The 18,570-nt window shown below is 40.5% G+C and overlaps 1 protein-coding gene and 1 long non-coding RNA gene across 4 annotated transcripts; one reads left to right on the plus strand and one right to left on the minus strand.

The window, feature by feature from the left end:
• Window positions 1-89: 89 nt before the first annotated feature.
• On the minus strand, window positions 90-5,496 carry LOC135648427 (serine/threonine-protein kinase PBS1-like). The gene is made up of 4 exons (XM_065166121.1): window positions 5,045-5,496; window positions 4,388-4,596; window positions 3,946-4,135; window positions 90-1,045 (listed from the first exon to the last, which is right to left on the minus strand). The coding sequence occupies exons 1-4, from the start codon at window positions 5,163-5,165 to the stop codon at window positions 549-551; spliced, it is 1,017 nt and encodes a 338-aa protein (XP_065022193.1). The 5' UTR covers window positions 5,166-5,496; the 3' UTR covers window positions 90-548.
• Window positions 5,497-7,774: 2,278 nt separating this feature from the next.
• LOC135649919 (uncharacterized) lies at window positions 7,775-18,213 on the plus strand. Of its 3 annotated transcripts, XR_010501429.1 has the most exons (7): window positions 7,775-7,944; window positions 8,018-8,128; window positions 16,629-17,091; window positions 17,251-17,334; window positions 17,434-17,612; window positions 17,726-17,887; window positions 17,968-18,213. It is a non-coding gene; the product is annotated as an uncharacterized LOC135649919 (long non-coding RNA). The 3 variants fall into 3 exon arrangements; XR_010501427.1 differs by having other exon boundaries at window positions 16,629-17,334; XR_010501428.1 differs by having other exon boundaries at window positions 16,634-17,334.
• Window positions 18,214-18,570: the final 357 nt, after the last annotated feature.

The following is an 18,570-nucleotide window of genomic DNA, read 5'->3' on the forward strand; positions in this document are numbered from 1 at the left end:
AATGCTGCACTTCTTGAAGCCGGTCTTCTCATGACAATCCTTGTAGACAAATTAAGTTACATTTATAATGCTGTCTCAGTTTCATTTTCACTTTTTTTCCTTAACAGGCCATTTATGGAGGGAAAGACTTTGATGAGAAGCGATTCAGTTATAGGCACTCCAATGTGGTGACTAGAATGAGCCCTGGTTTCTACAAAATTTTGCTGAATTAAGTTCAACAGAAAAGCATTTGGGTTTTACATGTAACTGAAAGTTTTTATTGAACAACTAAATGGCTGCTATAAGACATATCACAAATTAAGAACTATATACTTGTAGAAGTCAAAAAATGCACAATATAAGAACAATTTCCCACTTATAAAACTGAGCGACTAGTTTTACAAGTGCACTTCCTCAATCAATTAATGGGATGCACTCAATACGTTGTGTGTCATCCCCTGTTTTAATGATGTGTATACCAGAAAGCAAAAGATGCAACCATAATTTCAAACAGGTGCCCGAACACTCTTTTACTTTTAGACATGTGCCAGACCGCATCTTAATGTGAATCAGAATGGAACTGCACTGAAGATAAGAATAGGACACATATTTTCCCAAAATATTGAGGCATGAAGATCAGAAATACCCATAAAAAGCAAGTTGACAAAGCTTACCCATGAAACAAGATTTTGCTCTGCATGCGTCTTGGTACTGTCAATGGCCTTCCGTCCAGTGATCAACTCCAATAGTACAACTCCAAAGCTATATACATCAGACTTAACTGTTAATTGTCCAGTCAAAGCATACTCTGGAGCACAATATCCATAAGTTCCCATCACCCTTGTCGAGACATGAGATTTATCACCAACTGGACCAAGTTTTGCAAGGCCAAAATCTGAGAGCTTCGGGTGAAAGCCCTTATCTAGTAGTATATTGGAGGCTTTTAAGTCCCTATAGATAACTGGAGGATTGGCTTTATCGTGGAGGTATTCCAACCCCTTGGCGGCCCCGGCTGCAATTTTCATCCTTGTATTCCAGTCAAGTGGACTCTTATCAGGTGGAAGGTCTGGAGACAGACAAATAGGTTATTCACAACATCTCTACCTATCCAATAAATTATTTCAGTCAATGAAGATACAGATTATCAAGTCAACAAAAACATTTGTTATATGTTATGTGGATGGATAAAGAGAAGTAACCTATTCGATCAACTGAGATGTACATATCCGGATGTATGCCTATCTGATTTTAAACCTGTTGTTTAAAATCAGATCCCATCCTAGTGGCCTCCATAGAAAAAGGTCCATAGAAGTGCATCATACCAAATAAAATATCCGGAGTACAGAGCAGAGTCTAAATGACATGGCTAAACAACAAACTAAAGTTTAATAAACCATTGGTAACTCATTGACAATTTAAGTGCATTAAAATGACCCTCGAAAACATTTATTTATTAGTGACAAATAAATGAGTGGAACAAATGAAAAATAAGCAGGAGAAACATATGCGAAGTTTGTTTTATGAAAAATGTATAAAACGTTAGTGATCCTGTGTTTTCATATTGAAAACAGCTAAATATAAAAATTTCTATTGACATCTTGAAGATTGCAACAAACATGCATATGCACATAAGTCCAAGTACTCCTGTTGTCAAAGCCAATGGTGGGAACTGGGAATAATGAATTTGTGGATTTCTCATATATGTCAGGTGCCAAATTTCTCTGCAAATAATTTGCTTTTTTTTAATTAACTAGAATATTTTGTCACATAATTATATCAAATAAAATATAAATTCTTTATGTTTCGGTGAGAATAGTTATTAATCAATTATGAATAACTTGCATCATAAAATGACACATCACATAGATGACAAGTACTAAATGATAATGAAATTTGATCTTTTTAGGTTCCACAACTCTTCCTTACTATTTCCAAATTTTAGAAGTTCCTTTTCCAATTACCGAACTTCTTTTGCCATAGCACATTATCACTGAATGCCAAGCTTTCGGCTATTGCAAGTCCTAGAGAAAGTAGAAAGTACTTTCACATGGATGATGGATAAAGTCTATATTAAAAATTATGACTAAAGGAGATATTTAACCTTTTTCTTCAGAGAGAATATACATAGCTAAAGTACCAACTAGTTTTATAAGATCAAGTAGACAAGAAGTTAATGCACGAACAACCTTTAAGATGGAACACATGTAACATATAATAAAGAGAGACACAAAGAACCAAAGTAACATACAGGCTGAGCAGCTATAACAGAAAAAGAAACCAACAGTTTCTCTTGGTCACATGACAAAGCATATGGGTATGACGCAAAGAAAAGACAGGGAAGATGCAATTAAAAGGCTCCAAACAATCATCAAGTTGAAAGACTTCAATTAAGATGAGAATGGACAAAGAGAACACCAAGTGAACAATGTCCGATTAGGTGTTAGGTTGAGTCCTAGCTGTCCTTTTGAATTAGATAAAATTACATTATACTATCTGTCATCAAGTCATAAAATATAAATAATGTTTTCCTTGGTTCAATATATAGTCTCATGCTAATTTACTGGCATCTGACAAAAACATGATGTCCTTCACATCACTGACAGTAAGTAAACGACCTTCTGGCCATCTCCTATCTGGAACTAGGCACCCCCTCCCGGCCTTTCCTCTTCTGTCTCTCCTCTCTTCTTCTCTTATTGTCGTCTCCTCTTCCTCCTTCCTGTGATCAGGCAGCCCAGACCATTCAATTCGAGTTCCAGACACTGAACTAGATTGTTTCTTTTTTTGCTTTGTTTTTTTTTTGGTTGCCTAGTTCGAGAGTGAATCTTGCTAAACCCAATTTGGCTTGCTTGATTTGGATACACATCAATTAAATTTTAAATATATAAATGATCTAACTTGAAGCCTTGACAATGAATTTAATCCTTGATGGATAAAGAAAGGAGGAATAGTTTTGTTGTTAGTAATAACATCCCTCCAATTTTATATATTAAACTCCCTTTCGATTGATAGACAAGGCCGACCAAATATTGTTTGGCTTCTTTTAGCAAAAAGTGGTGTGATGTTAGTCTACTTAAATAAACCTAGTTAAAGTTTAATAATCAGGTTGAGTTCAAGAAACTCAGAGCCAGACTGGACTGGACTCCAAGCTTTAGCTGCTAAGTGAAGTATAGTCGACTCACAATCCCACAAATTCCATCAACTCAAAGAGCCTGTGAACTATGATTCTAGAGACTAGATAATGATGTACAGTCATGTAAGCTTCTAAAAACTTGTGCCGTTATCATATTAACAGACTTATCAACTGAAAGTTGCAGCGAAATCCTATGTGATGACAAAGACAGCCTCAACTAAATGTTGATGGTGAAGGGTGTACAGAGCCGAGTCTAAATGAAGAATGCACATGCCCAAAGTCATATGTACGGATATTGCAGCAACAAAATTTAGAAACTTGGCCTTAGGTTTAGCCAGGATATGAGTTATCGATGTGACTTCCATCAGTTATCATGCGGGCCCTTGTCTATCACATAGTAATGAACCAAAGAAAAGCAGGTTATGGAACGAGAATGTTTATAAGCTAAAGAAGCCTCTAATGGGAACCAGATTTAGGAGTGAGTAACATGATCCTTTTAGATGCCATAAGCTCTTCGAATCTTTTAATTTCTTTTCCATGAAAATAATGAGCTTTCTAGAAGAGGTAAACTTGATATAAATAAGCCAAGAAGGACACCAACTTACACAAAAATTAATTTCTTCGATTTCAAAGTACCAAAATTGAATGTCTCATGAATCTAGAAATCCTTAAGTACACAAAGAAATTGAAGATGAAAAACCAACAAAGGTAAACAATGAACAATGCCTCAGAATGTAATAACCTACACAGCAAGAATTATTCAAATAGACAAAAGAAAGATCCTCATTTAGTGATGAGTCAAGCAAAATTACTATGTCAGAAAATAGAGATCTTACCATGCAAATGATCTTCCAACGATCCCAAGGGCATGAACTCATACACAAGAAGGCGTTGCTCTCCATCAGCGCAATAACCAATTAGATTCACAAGGTTGGGATGATGCAACAGGCTAAGCATGAGGACCTCAACCAGGAACTCCCTATTTCCTTGGAGCCCATCCCTATCAAGCTGTTTTACTGCCACAACCTGCAGGTGCACATAGACATCCATCCCCATAATATGAACATACAACTCCAATCTCCAACTTTGAGTTTACTGGCCTTATGCAGTTAAATATCAATACTTGATAATTGTCATTTTTAGCATTGCAAATATTTAACATAAGAACTTAGTGAGACGTTACATATGTTGATGAAACTTTAAGCGGTCCTCAGGCACAATTAAGCAGATTGAAACCGACTAACCACAAACGGGAGGTCCTCTCATTCGTAGAGTTACCTGACCAGTACTTTCCAGGCGCCCTCTGTAGACCCGCCCAAATCCTCCTTCCCCGAGAAAACACTCGGATCTAAAGTTACCAGTTGCAACAGCAAGCTCTCGGAAGGTGAAAGTCTGTGCCGAAATAGAAAATTCAGCCCCCCTTTTCTCGCCCAAGGATTCCTTTTGTGTGTTCAAACTGTTGGGTGTCCTCTTTCTATCATCATTCCCTGCAAATTCATGATGCAACAAGACAGAGTCGAATAAGTAAGATTTTACAGTTCGCCGAGGGTTCTTAAATGGATCATCTGATCAAAATGATCTCAAGTGAATCGAAAATTGATAGCACGAGTCAACAAAACCCATTAGCCCCATTTACACTATCGATAGCACCCGAGAGCAACGTGACAGGAAAAGATAAAAAGTCATCGCAACTTTCTTCTCTAATGACCCGAGATAGATCTAGCCACGAATCACGTTTTCCATCATCGCAGATAAAGCGGCAGACAGACTTTTCTTCTTTTCTTTGATCTTTCAGCTAAAAGATGGCCAAAACGCCACTTTAACAAAGACAAGCGAGATGGCATAACAAAAACACCACGTCCGGACCATATTTCTCGGCATCAAACTCGAAGCACTCGAGCTACAGATCAAATCCGCGCAGGAGCTGAAACTCACCCAAGGATAACTTCTCGACGCGAGGCGCCACCATGGGCTGCTCCTCCCTCTTGCGATCGCTCTCGTTCCCGCGGCCGAGCTGCGCTCCCTCCTTCGATTCGAAGCACGGAAAGCAACCCATGTCGCGGAAGACCCGAATCTGCTCAACGACGACCACAAGAAACAGGGCCTTTCATCGGACTCTCTCGATCACCGTTCCGATTCGACGGAATCGCCGGATCAACCGCTTCGGGGGCGGGCATCAAATTGGGTCCGAATTCTCGCTATTCAGATCACGTCGACGTGATCTAAATAGAGAAATCAATCACTCGGAGGAAGGGGCTACCAAAAAAGAGGGATTCTTATGCCTTTTCGGACCTCTGCGTGCGCGTGTGAAAGGAATAGTGGAGAGTGGGAGGCGAAGAAGAAGAAGTAGTCTCGCCCAATGCTTCGGCTTCTATTCGTACTATATCTCTCTACATAATAATATCTACGTGTCCGATGGTATGTTAGGTTCAAATAATTCATATACAATACGAAGCAAAGTTGGATCTCATGAGAATTAAATATAAATATATATTTGTGCCTTTCTTGTGATTTGATTAACACCAATCATTAGGGGTATGTTAATTGTGAAGAAAATAATTAATCCAGCATTTCACATATCATTTTAATCTACTAATTTAGGATATCTAATTATAAGATCAACCACTTAGCCGGTTTTGGATATTTCTAATTGAATGCAAATGTGGTTTCATCATTTAAGTGTGCAGGTATTTTTGTACAAGTGCATTAACTCGATCCTAACATGGCCATATGATCGAGGACAGCTGCAATCAACACATCCATGATTCATCCACTATTTATTGTTTTCCAGCGTTTGGAAATAATATGATAAATTTGACATGGCATATATACATATATGTATATCAAGATTGGTCATATGCGGCACTACCATTACATATGATGTGGATACGAGAGATTAGGTTTAGGTAAGAGGCATGGGTTGAAGCTTCATGGCCATCCATCCATCCGACCCCGTCCCATTGAATCGAGAGCATTGGCCGTTGAACACAAGGTTGAAGTCAAAGGATTTGGGAGCTTGGCAGGTGCGGCAAAGTGCGTGTGGAGTTGGAAGTTTGACTTGGGCTTCAATTTTGGCGTGCACTCAGTTCTTGATCTTGTTTGACACCGCAATTTTTGGTTGATATAATTTTTGCTCGTTAGATTAAATGACGAATAATATGTGAGAACTCGAAAATGGGACATGTCCAATGATTCAGTAATGATCAGTGGATCGATCCATCTCTCGGTGAACTAAAGCATCGTGGTCGATCAGTCAACATGGTTTGGTCCACAGGTTGAAGTCAGGAGTTCGCAATCGGTCGAGCGAAGCATCGAGGGTGGCTTCGTTCGCGATGCCGATGTCGTCTGAGAGAAAGCACTTCACGGTCGAAGCTTTGTTGTCGTCTTCGAGGAGACTATTTCTCGGTTGGGATAGTCGCACTTTCAGGAGTGATAATGCTCATCGAGGAGTTTCCGATTTTGACCCCTCGATGACTAAATTAGTGATTGATCTTTCTATTTTTCCTCTCTCCCCTGGTCAAATGCCGGTCAAGGGCTTTTATACTACTATACGAGGACCAACCGTACACGGATTTGACATAATGATCGATCCCCGAGGGATAATGTGGTATCTTATGCGGTCGTCGTCCCGGAATACGCGGAACGGCGCCAGGCGACGTGTCCCGAGCTTTCCGAGACGGGACGTACCGAAGGGTGCCTTGGCATGGCTTCTGACTCGGCATGCGGGGGTCCCCCCTCGTGCTGATATGGCAAGGGCACGGGTGGTGACGTGACTAGAGTCCAAAATATACCTTATCACCATCGATCAGTGCATCATATCCTTCAAATTATGAAAAATAAATATTCATGAATAATAAAAAGTAATTGTAATATAGAACAAAATAAGAAATAATCATCATCGCAATTAGTACTAATGATAAGAGGGGGGTAAGGAAAGACTTCAAAATATTTTAATATAAACTTAATTTTTAATTATATATATCATTTATTTTTTAACCAAAAAGAAACTTTTTTTATTTAATGATGTCATTATTTCAAATAATATTCAAAATATCCTTCACCAACTATAGAACTTTTTTTCATTGTTTTAGGTTGATGTAATCTTTTGGGATATACTTAGAAACAGATTGAAATGAACTTATAATTTTAACCAAACTAATTAAAAGTCTAAAAATATAATAATCTAATGATACATGAGTAACGATAATAAAAAAATATGATGTCACTTATAATATTTTTTAATAGTATTATATTATTTTAAGCACCTCAATAGTTTAATAGTACTATTATTGAAAAAAACATCATAAATGAGTCAAATGAAAGTACTATAATAGTTAAAAATCGGTAAAAATAAAAAATAACCCGAAAAAAACATAGAGTTGGTGAGGGATTTTTTTTACAAAAAAAAAAATCATCCATATGTATGAACAAAAATGAAATGTGGTAATTCATTGATTGTTTTTTCATATTTATCCTCTTACATTTTGAGTTGTGTTATCTACAAAATTATCATATCCTCTAAAAAAAAGTGGATGATTAAAATGCTAATAATAGTTTAGATATTAAATAATATTATTTAAATTTAAAAATTAACTAATATATGCTATTTTCAAACTTTTGAAGAGTAAATATGTAAAGGTATAAAAGGAAAGTCGCTCCCCTGCGTAGGTCAAACTCCGCAGCATAAGGAAATCCTCACGGAAGCAGGAAACATCGCCTCTATGAATTCAGCTTTTTCATCCGTTATAGGGTTTCCTTGTCTCCCCATATTGCCCTGGCATTCGATGCTGCTCTCGCGCCGGTCTCACCAATCCCGCTGGATTTTACCTGCACAGGTGCGATTTTTCTTCTTTTTTTTTTTCTACTAGAAGTTTGCTTTGGTTGTAGAATTCCTGATTCATGGTAAAGGACTTAGCTCGATGAGGATCTGGTGGAGCCCAAATCGAGGGTCTATCCGGTGTTGGTTGTCGTCGACGATTGCAACGCTCGAGAAAAGAATAGTCTCCGAGTGGCCCCGAGGTACAGTTTTTGCTTCCTTGTCAGAAAAGAAACTCCTTTGATGAGCATCCAAGTGCTTTTACTTAGTTGGTTTAAGATCCAAAAGAAGTAAGGAGATTTTATAACTTGGAAGATTTCTAAGTTATACCCTTCCTTGTTTTACCCTGTGAAAAGAAGGCTATCTTTGATTTGTCTTGTATTCGTTTGGTAGCAAGTAATTTCATTCGTTTTGTTTGCTGATAAATTGTTGATTACCATGATTCCTTGACTAATTTTCTAGGTTTTCACCGAGTGCTACGTGGTACATGGAATAAGAATGTGAGATGGTTGCAAGACTCGAATGGCTATCAGCTTTAAATGCTAGATTTGTGGGTTTTGTTGGTAAAGACACTCGGCATGAGTTGGAAATAGATCCAGCCAAGCCTTGGGTCATTGGTCAGATCAGTGGATCAACTGACCGGACCATTTTTTTATTTTAAAAATATTTTAAAACATATAAAATAACTTAAAATTATGTAATAAAAGTCTAAAATACCATAATTAATACAAAATTGAACAACTTTGACAAATAAAAGCAAAACTTCAGTTGTGTAAAATATGAAAAAAATGATAACATCAATTGATATTATGAACATAAACTTTTATCCAAATTAAGTCAATACGTGACAATATTTTAAAGGTTAAAAAGTGCATATGCAATCCAATTAATTAAGCAAGAATAGTGATGTGGAGGTAACATACGACAAAAGTTTAAGTGAAACATATGTTAAGAAATTCAATACAACAAGAAGAGATGACAATAAGAAGATGATTTCAGGAGCAAGAGCAACCGAGGGAAGAGGGATGAATTGTAGATGATTGAAGGAAGAAAAACGCATAGAAGATGCAGAATGTTGTAAAAAGAGGAGTGACCGGAGGAAGACGAGATGAAGAGAAGACACAAGAGAGGAAGGATAGAGAGGGAATGATGATGGAAGGAGATGAGGTAGGGGGAGAAGTGGCAAGAGGGAAGAAAGGAGGGAAGCAATCAGATGAGAAAGGTCAATTTCCTGCTCACCTTAATCTAAACTCAAAATTGACGTAAATTATCTTCTAAAAAATTAATAAGAAAAAAGAGAGTTAAGGATACTTAAAGAATCTTAACTTTTTTGTAAAACTGAGTCGATCTTATTAAACCCGACCTGATCTTGTTAAACCCGACTGAGTCATACAAGTTTTCCAAAAACTGGTCGAGTCAACCAACTCGCTCCGGTTCTTAAACATAATCGACCAAATAAATGAGTGAAACCAGTTAATGGTCTGAATTCCGGTTTTTTCAGTCTGACTATCCAGTTGAGTCTGGTTCTGATAACTATGCTTTATTTGTGCCTTATGCCGAACCTAGAATTGTTTTTTGAACTCGGAGTTGAAAGCGTGAAGTCTTCAAGTTTTGTTTAAGCATATTATTATCTTGCATTCTCTTTTAGTTTTCTTTCATTTAACTTTCTAGACTTCTATTGATGGATGAGGATGATCTGTCTTGATTGAGTCAGTGTCAGGTTAGATATTTTTTGATGTCAAGGATCCCCGAAAGCAGAAGGATGGAATTCTTTTTGCATCTTGCACTTGGATTGAATGTTAGATTCAGTTTTTAGGAATGGTTGGTGGAACCTGGGTAGCTTTTATCTGCTGTCAGTCTTTGTAGTTTCCATGATTAAGAAAATTTTCTTTCATTTAAACTTCATTTCATGTTTGTTTGGCAGTGATGGTTGCTAATTTTACTTTGCTTAAGAAGGTAAACGGTTCCTGCTTTAATTAACTATTTCTGGCTGTGCTCTTACTTAGTGTCAGTTCAAGGCTCACCAGAGGTGGTTTCAAGTTGGTCCTTTTGGTTTGTCTAGGCTCTTGTGCTACTTAATTGGCCTTCTTGGCATGTCTCCACAGTGTATAGGCTGGTTTAAGGTGTATGAATTTGTTGGACTCTGTTTTGATTCTTTTAGAATTGTATTATCTAGGTGGTTACTTGTGCCAATATGGTAGGCAAACTGCAGTTCATATATTTTATGTGGTGTGTCAGTATGTGGTTAGATCACATGCTTGATCCCTGTATGCTACGAACAGGTGCATATATACACCCAATCAGCCAATTACATGGACTTTAGAGGTTTTATATGCTTAAATGGGTTGATTTGCTTGGTCAAATGAGCTGGCATCCCAATTACGGTATCTTTTGAGCCCTAAAACTTATCTCCAACTATTCTTGTAATTCTCTGTTAATGAACATGGTGAGCACTAAAGTACAACAATAATTAGTAATGGCAGCATGTGTTTGTAGGCAACGTAAGTGTGAATATGTGCCTTCTTCATCTTTTAGTTTTCTGATACTGTGAAATTCTAAAGCAGAGATAAGACTAAGATGGTTACAAATGCTTTAAAGCCAGAGGAATTGCGAAAGTAAGTTGTGATAAGTTCGTAGTTGAGAATACATATGGAACTTAGTTTTGGTTGGAAATTCCCTCTATGCTATTCATGGATTTTAGTTCTTATATGATTGCCTTTTTCACCCTATTAAAAGTGTAGGAAACTTCTCTCCACCTTCTGCAAATGTGTTTGAATTGGGTTATTTTAAGGTTTTCTACTTTCATGCAGATTTTATACGTATATTAGTTTAGCATGGAATGTTTACGACATAACAAACATGTTGAAAACTGAGGCATGTACCTAATAGTCACAATGGCCACATAATATATCATGTTCTCCTTTTAAATGTTTTACTATTATTTCACTTATATTTTCGATACCTTGTCATATGTATTTTCTTAGAAGATTCTTTTGGAATTAACAAATCTTGTCTTTTGGTTTGCCATTTGCTAAAGCTGTCAAAAGTTTTAGGTTTGGTTGTTCAAATCGACAAGTTCTCTGCTTGTTCATCACTTGAGTTATAAATATTTGAATCTGAACTGCAGGACGCTCTGCCAGTTTAATCGGAAACATAATTGATGTGTAGGATACAGCTAATTGTTATGAAAATGTGTGAGACTTATATTTCATGGTTAGTGAAGAAACTGCCATCAATATTACACATGATAATCTCTGTTTTGTGCCCACATCACAGTGTCGGTTTTGCACTATTTTTCGGTCACCTGAACTTTTTGCACCTCTTTATGCTCAACTACCATTTGTAAACTGGCCATATATTTTGCCATTCATATATAGGCTCACTGTTCATGTTAAGGTTCGTTGTACCGTACCGTACCAGCGTTTCGACCTGGGCTCGGTATGGTACAGTACCGGTGTACCGGACGGTACATCAGGGCATATTGAGCGGTACACCCTGGTGTACCGAACAATTTTATACTTTTTCATACTGTAGCAGTGCTACAGTATAGTACCGTAGTATTATAGCAGTGCTACAGTATATTACTGTAGCACTATAGCGGTACCGGACTGTCACAGACTTAGCTGGTTTTGCCTAAGTCGTGCGGCACCCTTGCATGTCCGTTCACAAAGGTCAGCCTCCCCGAAGCCTCCCATGGTCCCTTAGGACCCACAAAAGAGAGAACAGGATAGAGAAAACGCCTCACTCGGGATCTACAAGCAAACATCTCCGAAAAACACTTTATAGACAATGCAAATTACAAACAGACTTTACAAGCTCTGAACAATTGCACAACAAAGGGTAAAATGGTCCATTACAGACCGAAGATCTCTCACACGTGTCCACATGACACAACCTTTATTTACAAGCCTAAAGCGGCCACTAACCCAACTAAAATAAGACTATTATGCCTTTGGTCGTCCCTCTACATGCTGTACAAAGCATGAACATATCAAAAGACACGGACATACATAAGCATTACATCAAACATCCTGTTTAGAAGTTTGTCTGTGACATTCTCCCCCACTTATTCCTTCGACGTCCTCGACGAAGCCTTTGTCGACACTGCAACTCCTCGCCTCTGTTGAATTTTCAATCTTCTGCTCTAGCTGCAATGCGTCTCTTGGCTCCCAACTGCTCTCCGCTGTTGTTTTTGAGTAGTCGAACCTTTGATCCGCCATGCTGCTTCAACTCACCAATGACTCTGACTCTGGTGTGGGGTTGGTTGAGTTGTGTTGATCCTTGTTAATTCCTGCGGATCCTCCAAATGAAGGAGAAGACCATCCTTACTGCGCCAGTCTCTCAAATGCCTCATGCTGTTTGAACTGGGTGGATGCTTGTTGGAGCTTTTAACGAGCATCGTCTCGCAAACTTCTGAAGATTTGGGTCCTTCCTCCACAACATTTGCTCATTGACTCTTCTTTCACTTAGTTGTCACCTCCAAGTAGGTTCGCATCACTTCCGCTTTCGATTAGCATTTCGTTGGGAAATGAAGCGGACAATCTACTCTCAGTAGCACTGATCACCGTTGGTGAGGATTTGACAACTATTATCTTCGAAGGGTCTTTGAACTTTTGCAGAGCTCCTCTACTGGATAGATAAGAGAATTGGGGTACTCGGTTTCACCCATTCTCTTAAGAGTTGAGAAGGCAAAGGTTACTTGACTTCGCCCGCCTTCTCGAGGTTGTACTCCATGCATCGAGCTGGTTACTGGCCTTCGCCTACTCTTTGCTCACACTTCTGAAGCACTTGAAGTGTTTGCACTCCTTGCGTTGAGTTAGCTACTGTGATTCACCTTCTCAATGCCATTGAACTTCTGGAATGCAGGAAGTTTTTACCCCAACTTGGAGTAATTCTCTAATAGATTTGGTCGCCTTTGGGATTGTACCGTCTTCTCCATCAACCCTGTCGCCTACTCCCCTGAGTAGCGAAGGTACAGCACCGCGTACTGACTACTTCGTTCCTTGGTCGTGCACTCTTGCATGACCCGAAGTCCTTCACTTTCGGCTATCTTGATGAGAAACTCATCGACACCGGTCTTACGAAGTTCCTTGGCCTCTGCCCTTCAGCCTTGTCTCGGTACTTGGAGTTTGCCTCTGCATGCTCCACCTCCTCAGCCCCTTTCACGACCAAGCGCTCTCCCTCCATGAGAGCAAGGGATCAATGACTTTCACGGAAATCCCGCCTCTGCGGTACCATGGCGCTGCCATGCCCATGGCACTACTATCCGTTGACTCGCATCTGCATCCTTTTTCTTCACAATCAGTAGACATGCCTCTGTGGTACTCCTCCGAGTCCACCTCCATTCTAATTGATGCTTGATTTTGGGTAGCTAAGTCCCTCTGGACTCGTCGTTGCTTCCTCGCCCCTTTCGACCCCCTGCTTCAACACCTCTGTGTTCTCCAAGCAGCTCCCTTTGGTCGATGGAAAGACAGACTACAACTCCCATGCACGACCTCTGCTATCACGTTGTAGGGTTTGCACTGATTCTGTTCTCCTTAGCTTCCTTGGTAGCAACGTTCGCTTATTCGACCATGTCTTCTGACTTGTCGGGCTCCCTTAAGTGAATATGAGCTCTAGAGCAGTCCAACTCTCCGGCTGCTTCGATCATACTGCTGTATGATCAAGTCCCTCCCATGGGACTCACTGGTTCTTGCATTCGAACTTTTTCCTTGGTGGAACACAGCCCCCATATGCTGATGACCAAGGCTTTCATCCGATGCAAAATTTGATGCACGCACGGAAGACCCGCCTCTGCGGTACCATGGCCTTCACTCCTTGAATCCATAGCCCTTCTTGTCGTCGTGTTGTTCACTGAAGTGGAGCTTCCAGTAGCTCCTGATCATACCTCAATATGATCTTGTCTCTCACGGGGCTAGATTGTGTGTATCGCATTGCCACGAACTGTTCTTCCACGATCCGCTACACCATGTCGCCTCCTGGTGACATCTCCATTGCATTCTGATCCTTGTGGGATGAACTCGAATTGTGGTCCCTCCATGTGTGGCCTCTGCCGATACATCGCAGGGTCTCTTCCACCTTCGATTTTGTTCGCTCCTTTGACAATCGACCTTCATCCACCCACTCTTGGGTCACACCAAGATGAAGCATCGCTCTAGGACAGCCCGTCGCCTAGTAGCTCCCAAAGTCCCTTGACTTCGCTGCAATTAGTGCACCATTGTCTGGATTCTGGGCCTTTACCCCTACCAGCACAATCTTCGCTATGCACCACTTCCTTTATAGCAACTTGAATGACAACACTGTGGCATATTCTTCAAGAGTACCCGCCTCTGCGTCTTCTTGCCCCGTGCTAAGGCCTTCTGAACCCAATTTCGCCTCCGCAAATTGAGTCGCCTTAGTTCCTCCATCAAATGCTCCTCCGAGATAAAGTGCATGTGCCTAGAAGCTCCCTTCGTCTTTGGCACCATGCAAGATGAGTCCGCTCCGTTAGAATGAATGACCCATGGAACAACATGATCCTGCTCTTGCCTCTGCAAGAGTTCATGTCCTTGACCTCTGTCCAAGGAAAGCACTATGTCTCTGCTCCATGTTCCATATTCTATACTGGCTCCCTTCATGCGACTTGGGTACTTCGCTAAGTTACACCCAAGTTGTTCCGCTCCTCGTTTTTGCATTGAGTTGATGGTGGCCCTCGTGCCCACCATTCCACGGGTCAGCCCTCCCTTGAGTCCGATCTCCATATCGACTCCAAGTGTGCCTTCATTTGTGTTGCTTTGGGTCGCTCCCCCACTTGATCTCGCAATGCATCCACCAATGCATTCTCTCAAGCGAGATCATGCGACGACTCCTCGCCACTTGCTCAGTCCATCGAGCTTCGTGAGGTTGTTGTTTGTTGAGGTACTCCTCCTCAACTTGTGAGGTCCGCCCCACATGATTCTCCCTCTGGAGAACCGGGACTTATCCCTCCTGGATAACTGTCCCGTTGGAGCAACATCTCTCTTCGTTTCGGAGACCACCATCCCCTTGGACTACTCCGATCTGTTGAACAAACTGTGCATTGTTCTGCCTCCTGCAAACACATTTGCTAGATTGCGACTCCACGTCAATATAACCCCCGCTGCACCTCTCAAGGCCTAGCAACATGCTGAACTAGTTGCACCCTTCAGCCTCATACGGACGTATCCTTCACATGCCGAAGAGAAAGTTTCAATGCTCTATGGCGCCGAGTTTCGATCGCCTTGGGATGACCACGAACATTCCATCATCCGCATACAAGCCCATGTATAAGTACCAAATTCTTCGAGCTAGCAATTCCCCTCACCTCTGTGAGCTTTGCATAACTCTTTTGGTCGTTGAGCAACTCATTCCACCTTGGATGGTCTCATCTTTTACCAAGCGCCTCGCTTGCCTTGAGCACCATCAAGTATGGTTGTCAACGTTGAGCCGTAGCTCAAACTCAGCCATCCCAATCTTTGTGCGCTTCACATTCTTCCAAGCTTGTCTGTTCTCGTGGTGCCTCTTGCGCGAAGGGTTGGCCATTCCTCTGAATGCCAATCTCAGATACCCGCTCCTCCGAGCGCGTCTCCTTTCCCCTACATCTCCATGCCCGTTTTCCCCCAAACGGTCGCGCGTGAGCTGACTGCCCTCAACGCAGCCCCGCTAGGTCCCCCACGTTTGCATGCTAAGTGTTTCTATGAGTGTTTGCCCGCTCTGATACCATCTGTCACGGACTTAGCTGGTTTTGCCTCCTTTCCCCTACATCTCCATGCCCGTTTTCCCCCAAACGGTCGCGCGTGAGCTGATTGCCCTCAACGCAGCCCCGCTAGGTCCCCCACGTTTGCATGCTAAGTGTTTCTATGAGTGTTTGCCCGCTCTGATACCATCTGTCACGGACTTAGCTGGTTTTGCCTAAGTCGTGCGGCACCCTTGCGTGTCCGTCCGCAAAGGTCAGCCTCCCCGAAGCCTCCCATGGTCCCTTAGGACCCACAAAAGAGAGAACAGGACAGAGAAAACGCCTCACTCGGGATCAACAAGCAAACATCTCCGAAAAACACTTTATAGACAATGCAAATTACAAACAGACTTTACAAGCTCTGAACAGTTGCACAACAAAGGGTAAAATGGTCCATTACAGACCGAAGATCTCTCACACATGTCCACATGACACAACCTTTATTTACAAGCCTAAAGCGGCCACCAACCCAACTAAAATGACACTATTACGTCTTTGGCCGTCCCTCTACATGCTGTACAAAGCATGAACATATCAAAAGACACGGACATACATAAGCATTACATCAAACTTCATGTTTAGAAGTTTGTCCGTGACAGGACGGTCCGCGTACCGATAACCTGTCGGACCGGTATGTATCGCCCGGTACAGGCGGTATGCTTCGGTATGGCAGACCTTGGTTCATGTATGCATAGAGTTATTGTAGCACCTTTTAATCTGATCTCAGATTTAAAAATAAATTGCTTTGCCAGTAGGCTTATGGATAGAGATATATAATGTCTGTCTGGACCTTTTATAAAGTTCCTCCGAGTGCTATCTTTCTAGATGTAGAAATGTGTGGCTTTTTCTATGCATTGGCTCTTTTCCATCTTCCATTTGAATAGTGAGGTTTGAGTCTTTGTCAATGAAAATTTGACTCTGATGTTTTGCACTTTCAGCTGTTTATTTTTTTTCCCTATTTTTTTGACCAGAGAAGGTTGACAAGTTGCCAAACTTCACACCCTATTCTTGCACCATAATGTAGACCAAGTTATCAGAACACATACTGCTTGGGATGAGCAGCAGCAAGTGTGGAGGACATAAAAAAAGGGAACCACTTTTAACTGCATTGTGCTATCTATCGTTATACAGGTTGATGACAAAGGATAGTCCTACAAGCTAAGTATATGAATGATGGTTGTGTATCTCATTCTAACTACATTTTTCCCTCTCCCTTGATCTATTCTATATGTTGATTGAGTTAACTCCAGATCACATCAAACGCCTTGTTTATTTTCATTTTCGTGTTGTTTCTTTTCATTTTCATGTTGATCCATAGTCATCATTAACAAGGACAGCTAGTCAAGTAGTGGTTCATTAACAAAAACCAGAAAGAAATGAAGTTTGAGCCAAAGCATAGTCTTGAAAAAGCTGATGTTTACAGATGAACAGCGAGTAAGAACTAAATTTTTCATACTCTCTGTGCTGATACACAATCTAAATCTGGAAATTTGACAGTAAGTTTTGAAGGGGACTATGCACCACACCATTGCATTGCTAGTAAATAAGCCCCTATCAAAATAACACAGAATCTCTGTACCTTGTTTCTTGTAGGACGTTGGAGTCCTACATACGCGCAACAATAGCCATGCTGTCGCGAAACAAACAAATTGACTTCAAATTACACTGATAACTATGGTATCCATAGACGTCTCTTCAAACACACCACAAATATTGGTTATACCACCAACTATGCATTCAATTGCTATGATCTGAACTAGCTAATCTTCCATGCAGCTTAATATATAGATTGGACTCGAGAGAGTTCGATGCATTTGTCGTATTGGAGTGCTGACCTGAGTCCGACTTGAGTTTCCGTTTGGATAAAGACAGGAAAGTTGGGTTGAAATCATACTCATCCTTGAAGGGCTGTCCTATCTGGCATTTGTCGTATTGGAGTGCTGACCTGCTGCCAGGTGCCAATTGATTCCAGTCTTGTCTGTGATAATTTTTCAGGATTGCTCGTCTATGCATGTAGATCTCAGTTTTGATCTCAACTTACTAAATGTTGAATGTTGTTTACTTGTAGGATATAGGTATTATTGTGATCCTGTCACAATTTGTCACCTTATAAGAGGTGGTTTCAGTATTCTTCTAGTGGTGTATTATTTCAAATCCTTCAAGTGGGGTATAGATTTGCAAGTCCATAATAACCATCACTGTTGCTTGCTCATGCAGCTACAAGATACAGGTGGCCAATTATTAATCCAAATGTTGATTGATTTCAGATATTGTTGAAGAATGCTGATACACTACTAATCTTTTCTGTAGGGCACAGGTCTTCCATTGTTGATCGAGCAGCACAGTTTGCCAACTGTCGTTGATTCTTTCCAAGTTGGAGATGATGTCAAGTTGTGTCAAACTCCCATTTTCAAGATGACTGTCTCTATGATTGATGATGCTTTGTAAGCTTCTCAATCTGCTATCGAATCAATAATTGATGCAAAAAAAAATTCCATCTTGTACTCTGATTTGACATGCTACAGGTTGTGAGAACTAAAACTTTGTATTCGTTTCTGTTGGTAGCCTTATTCCAATGTAGTATAATAATACCTTGAGACCTCCTCAAAGATCACCATACCATGACCATAACTGAGAGATCTTGAAGCTACTCAAGCTTATCATGCCTTGTACTTCACTGTCATTTCTCAAATACCCGATTAGTTTTATGTGTTCCTCGATCAATTCCAGAGCTTATCTGTTTGGTATCCACTCATCCTATGGGACTAATCCTACCACAGTAGCATCTTTACATGGCAATGCTTTGGCTTTTTCCTTGAATTCAAGTATAAACTAAACAGGGTTGCAAACACCGATTCCGACACAAGAATCTTAACCTTCCTCCTAACATCGAAACCATTTGTTCTATTCTTG

Source organism: Musa acuminata, chromosome BXJ3-9 (assembly GCF_036884655.1).
Source record: "Musa acuminata AAA Group cultivar baxijiao chromosome BXJ3-9, Cavendish_Baxijiao_AAA, whole genome shotgun sequence".
Lineage (NCBI taxonomy): Eukaryota > Viridiplantae > Streptophyta > Magnoliopsida > Zingiberales > Musaceae > Musa > Musa acuminata.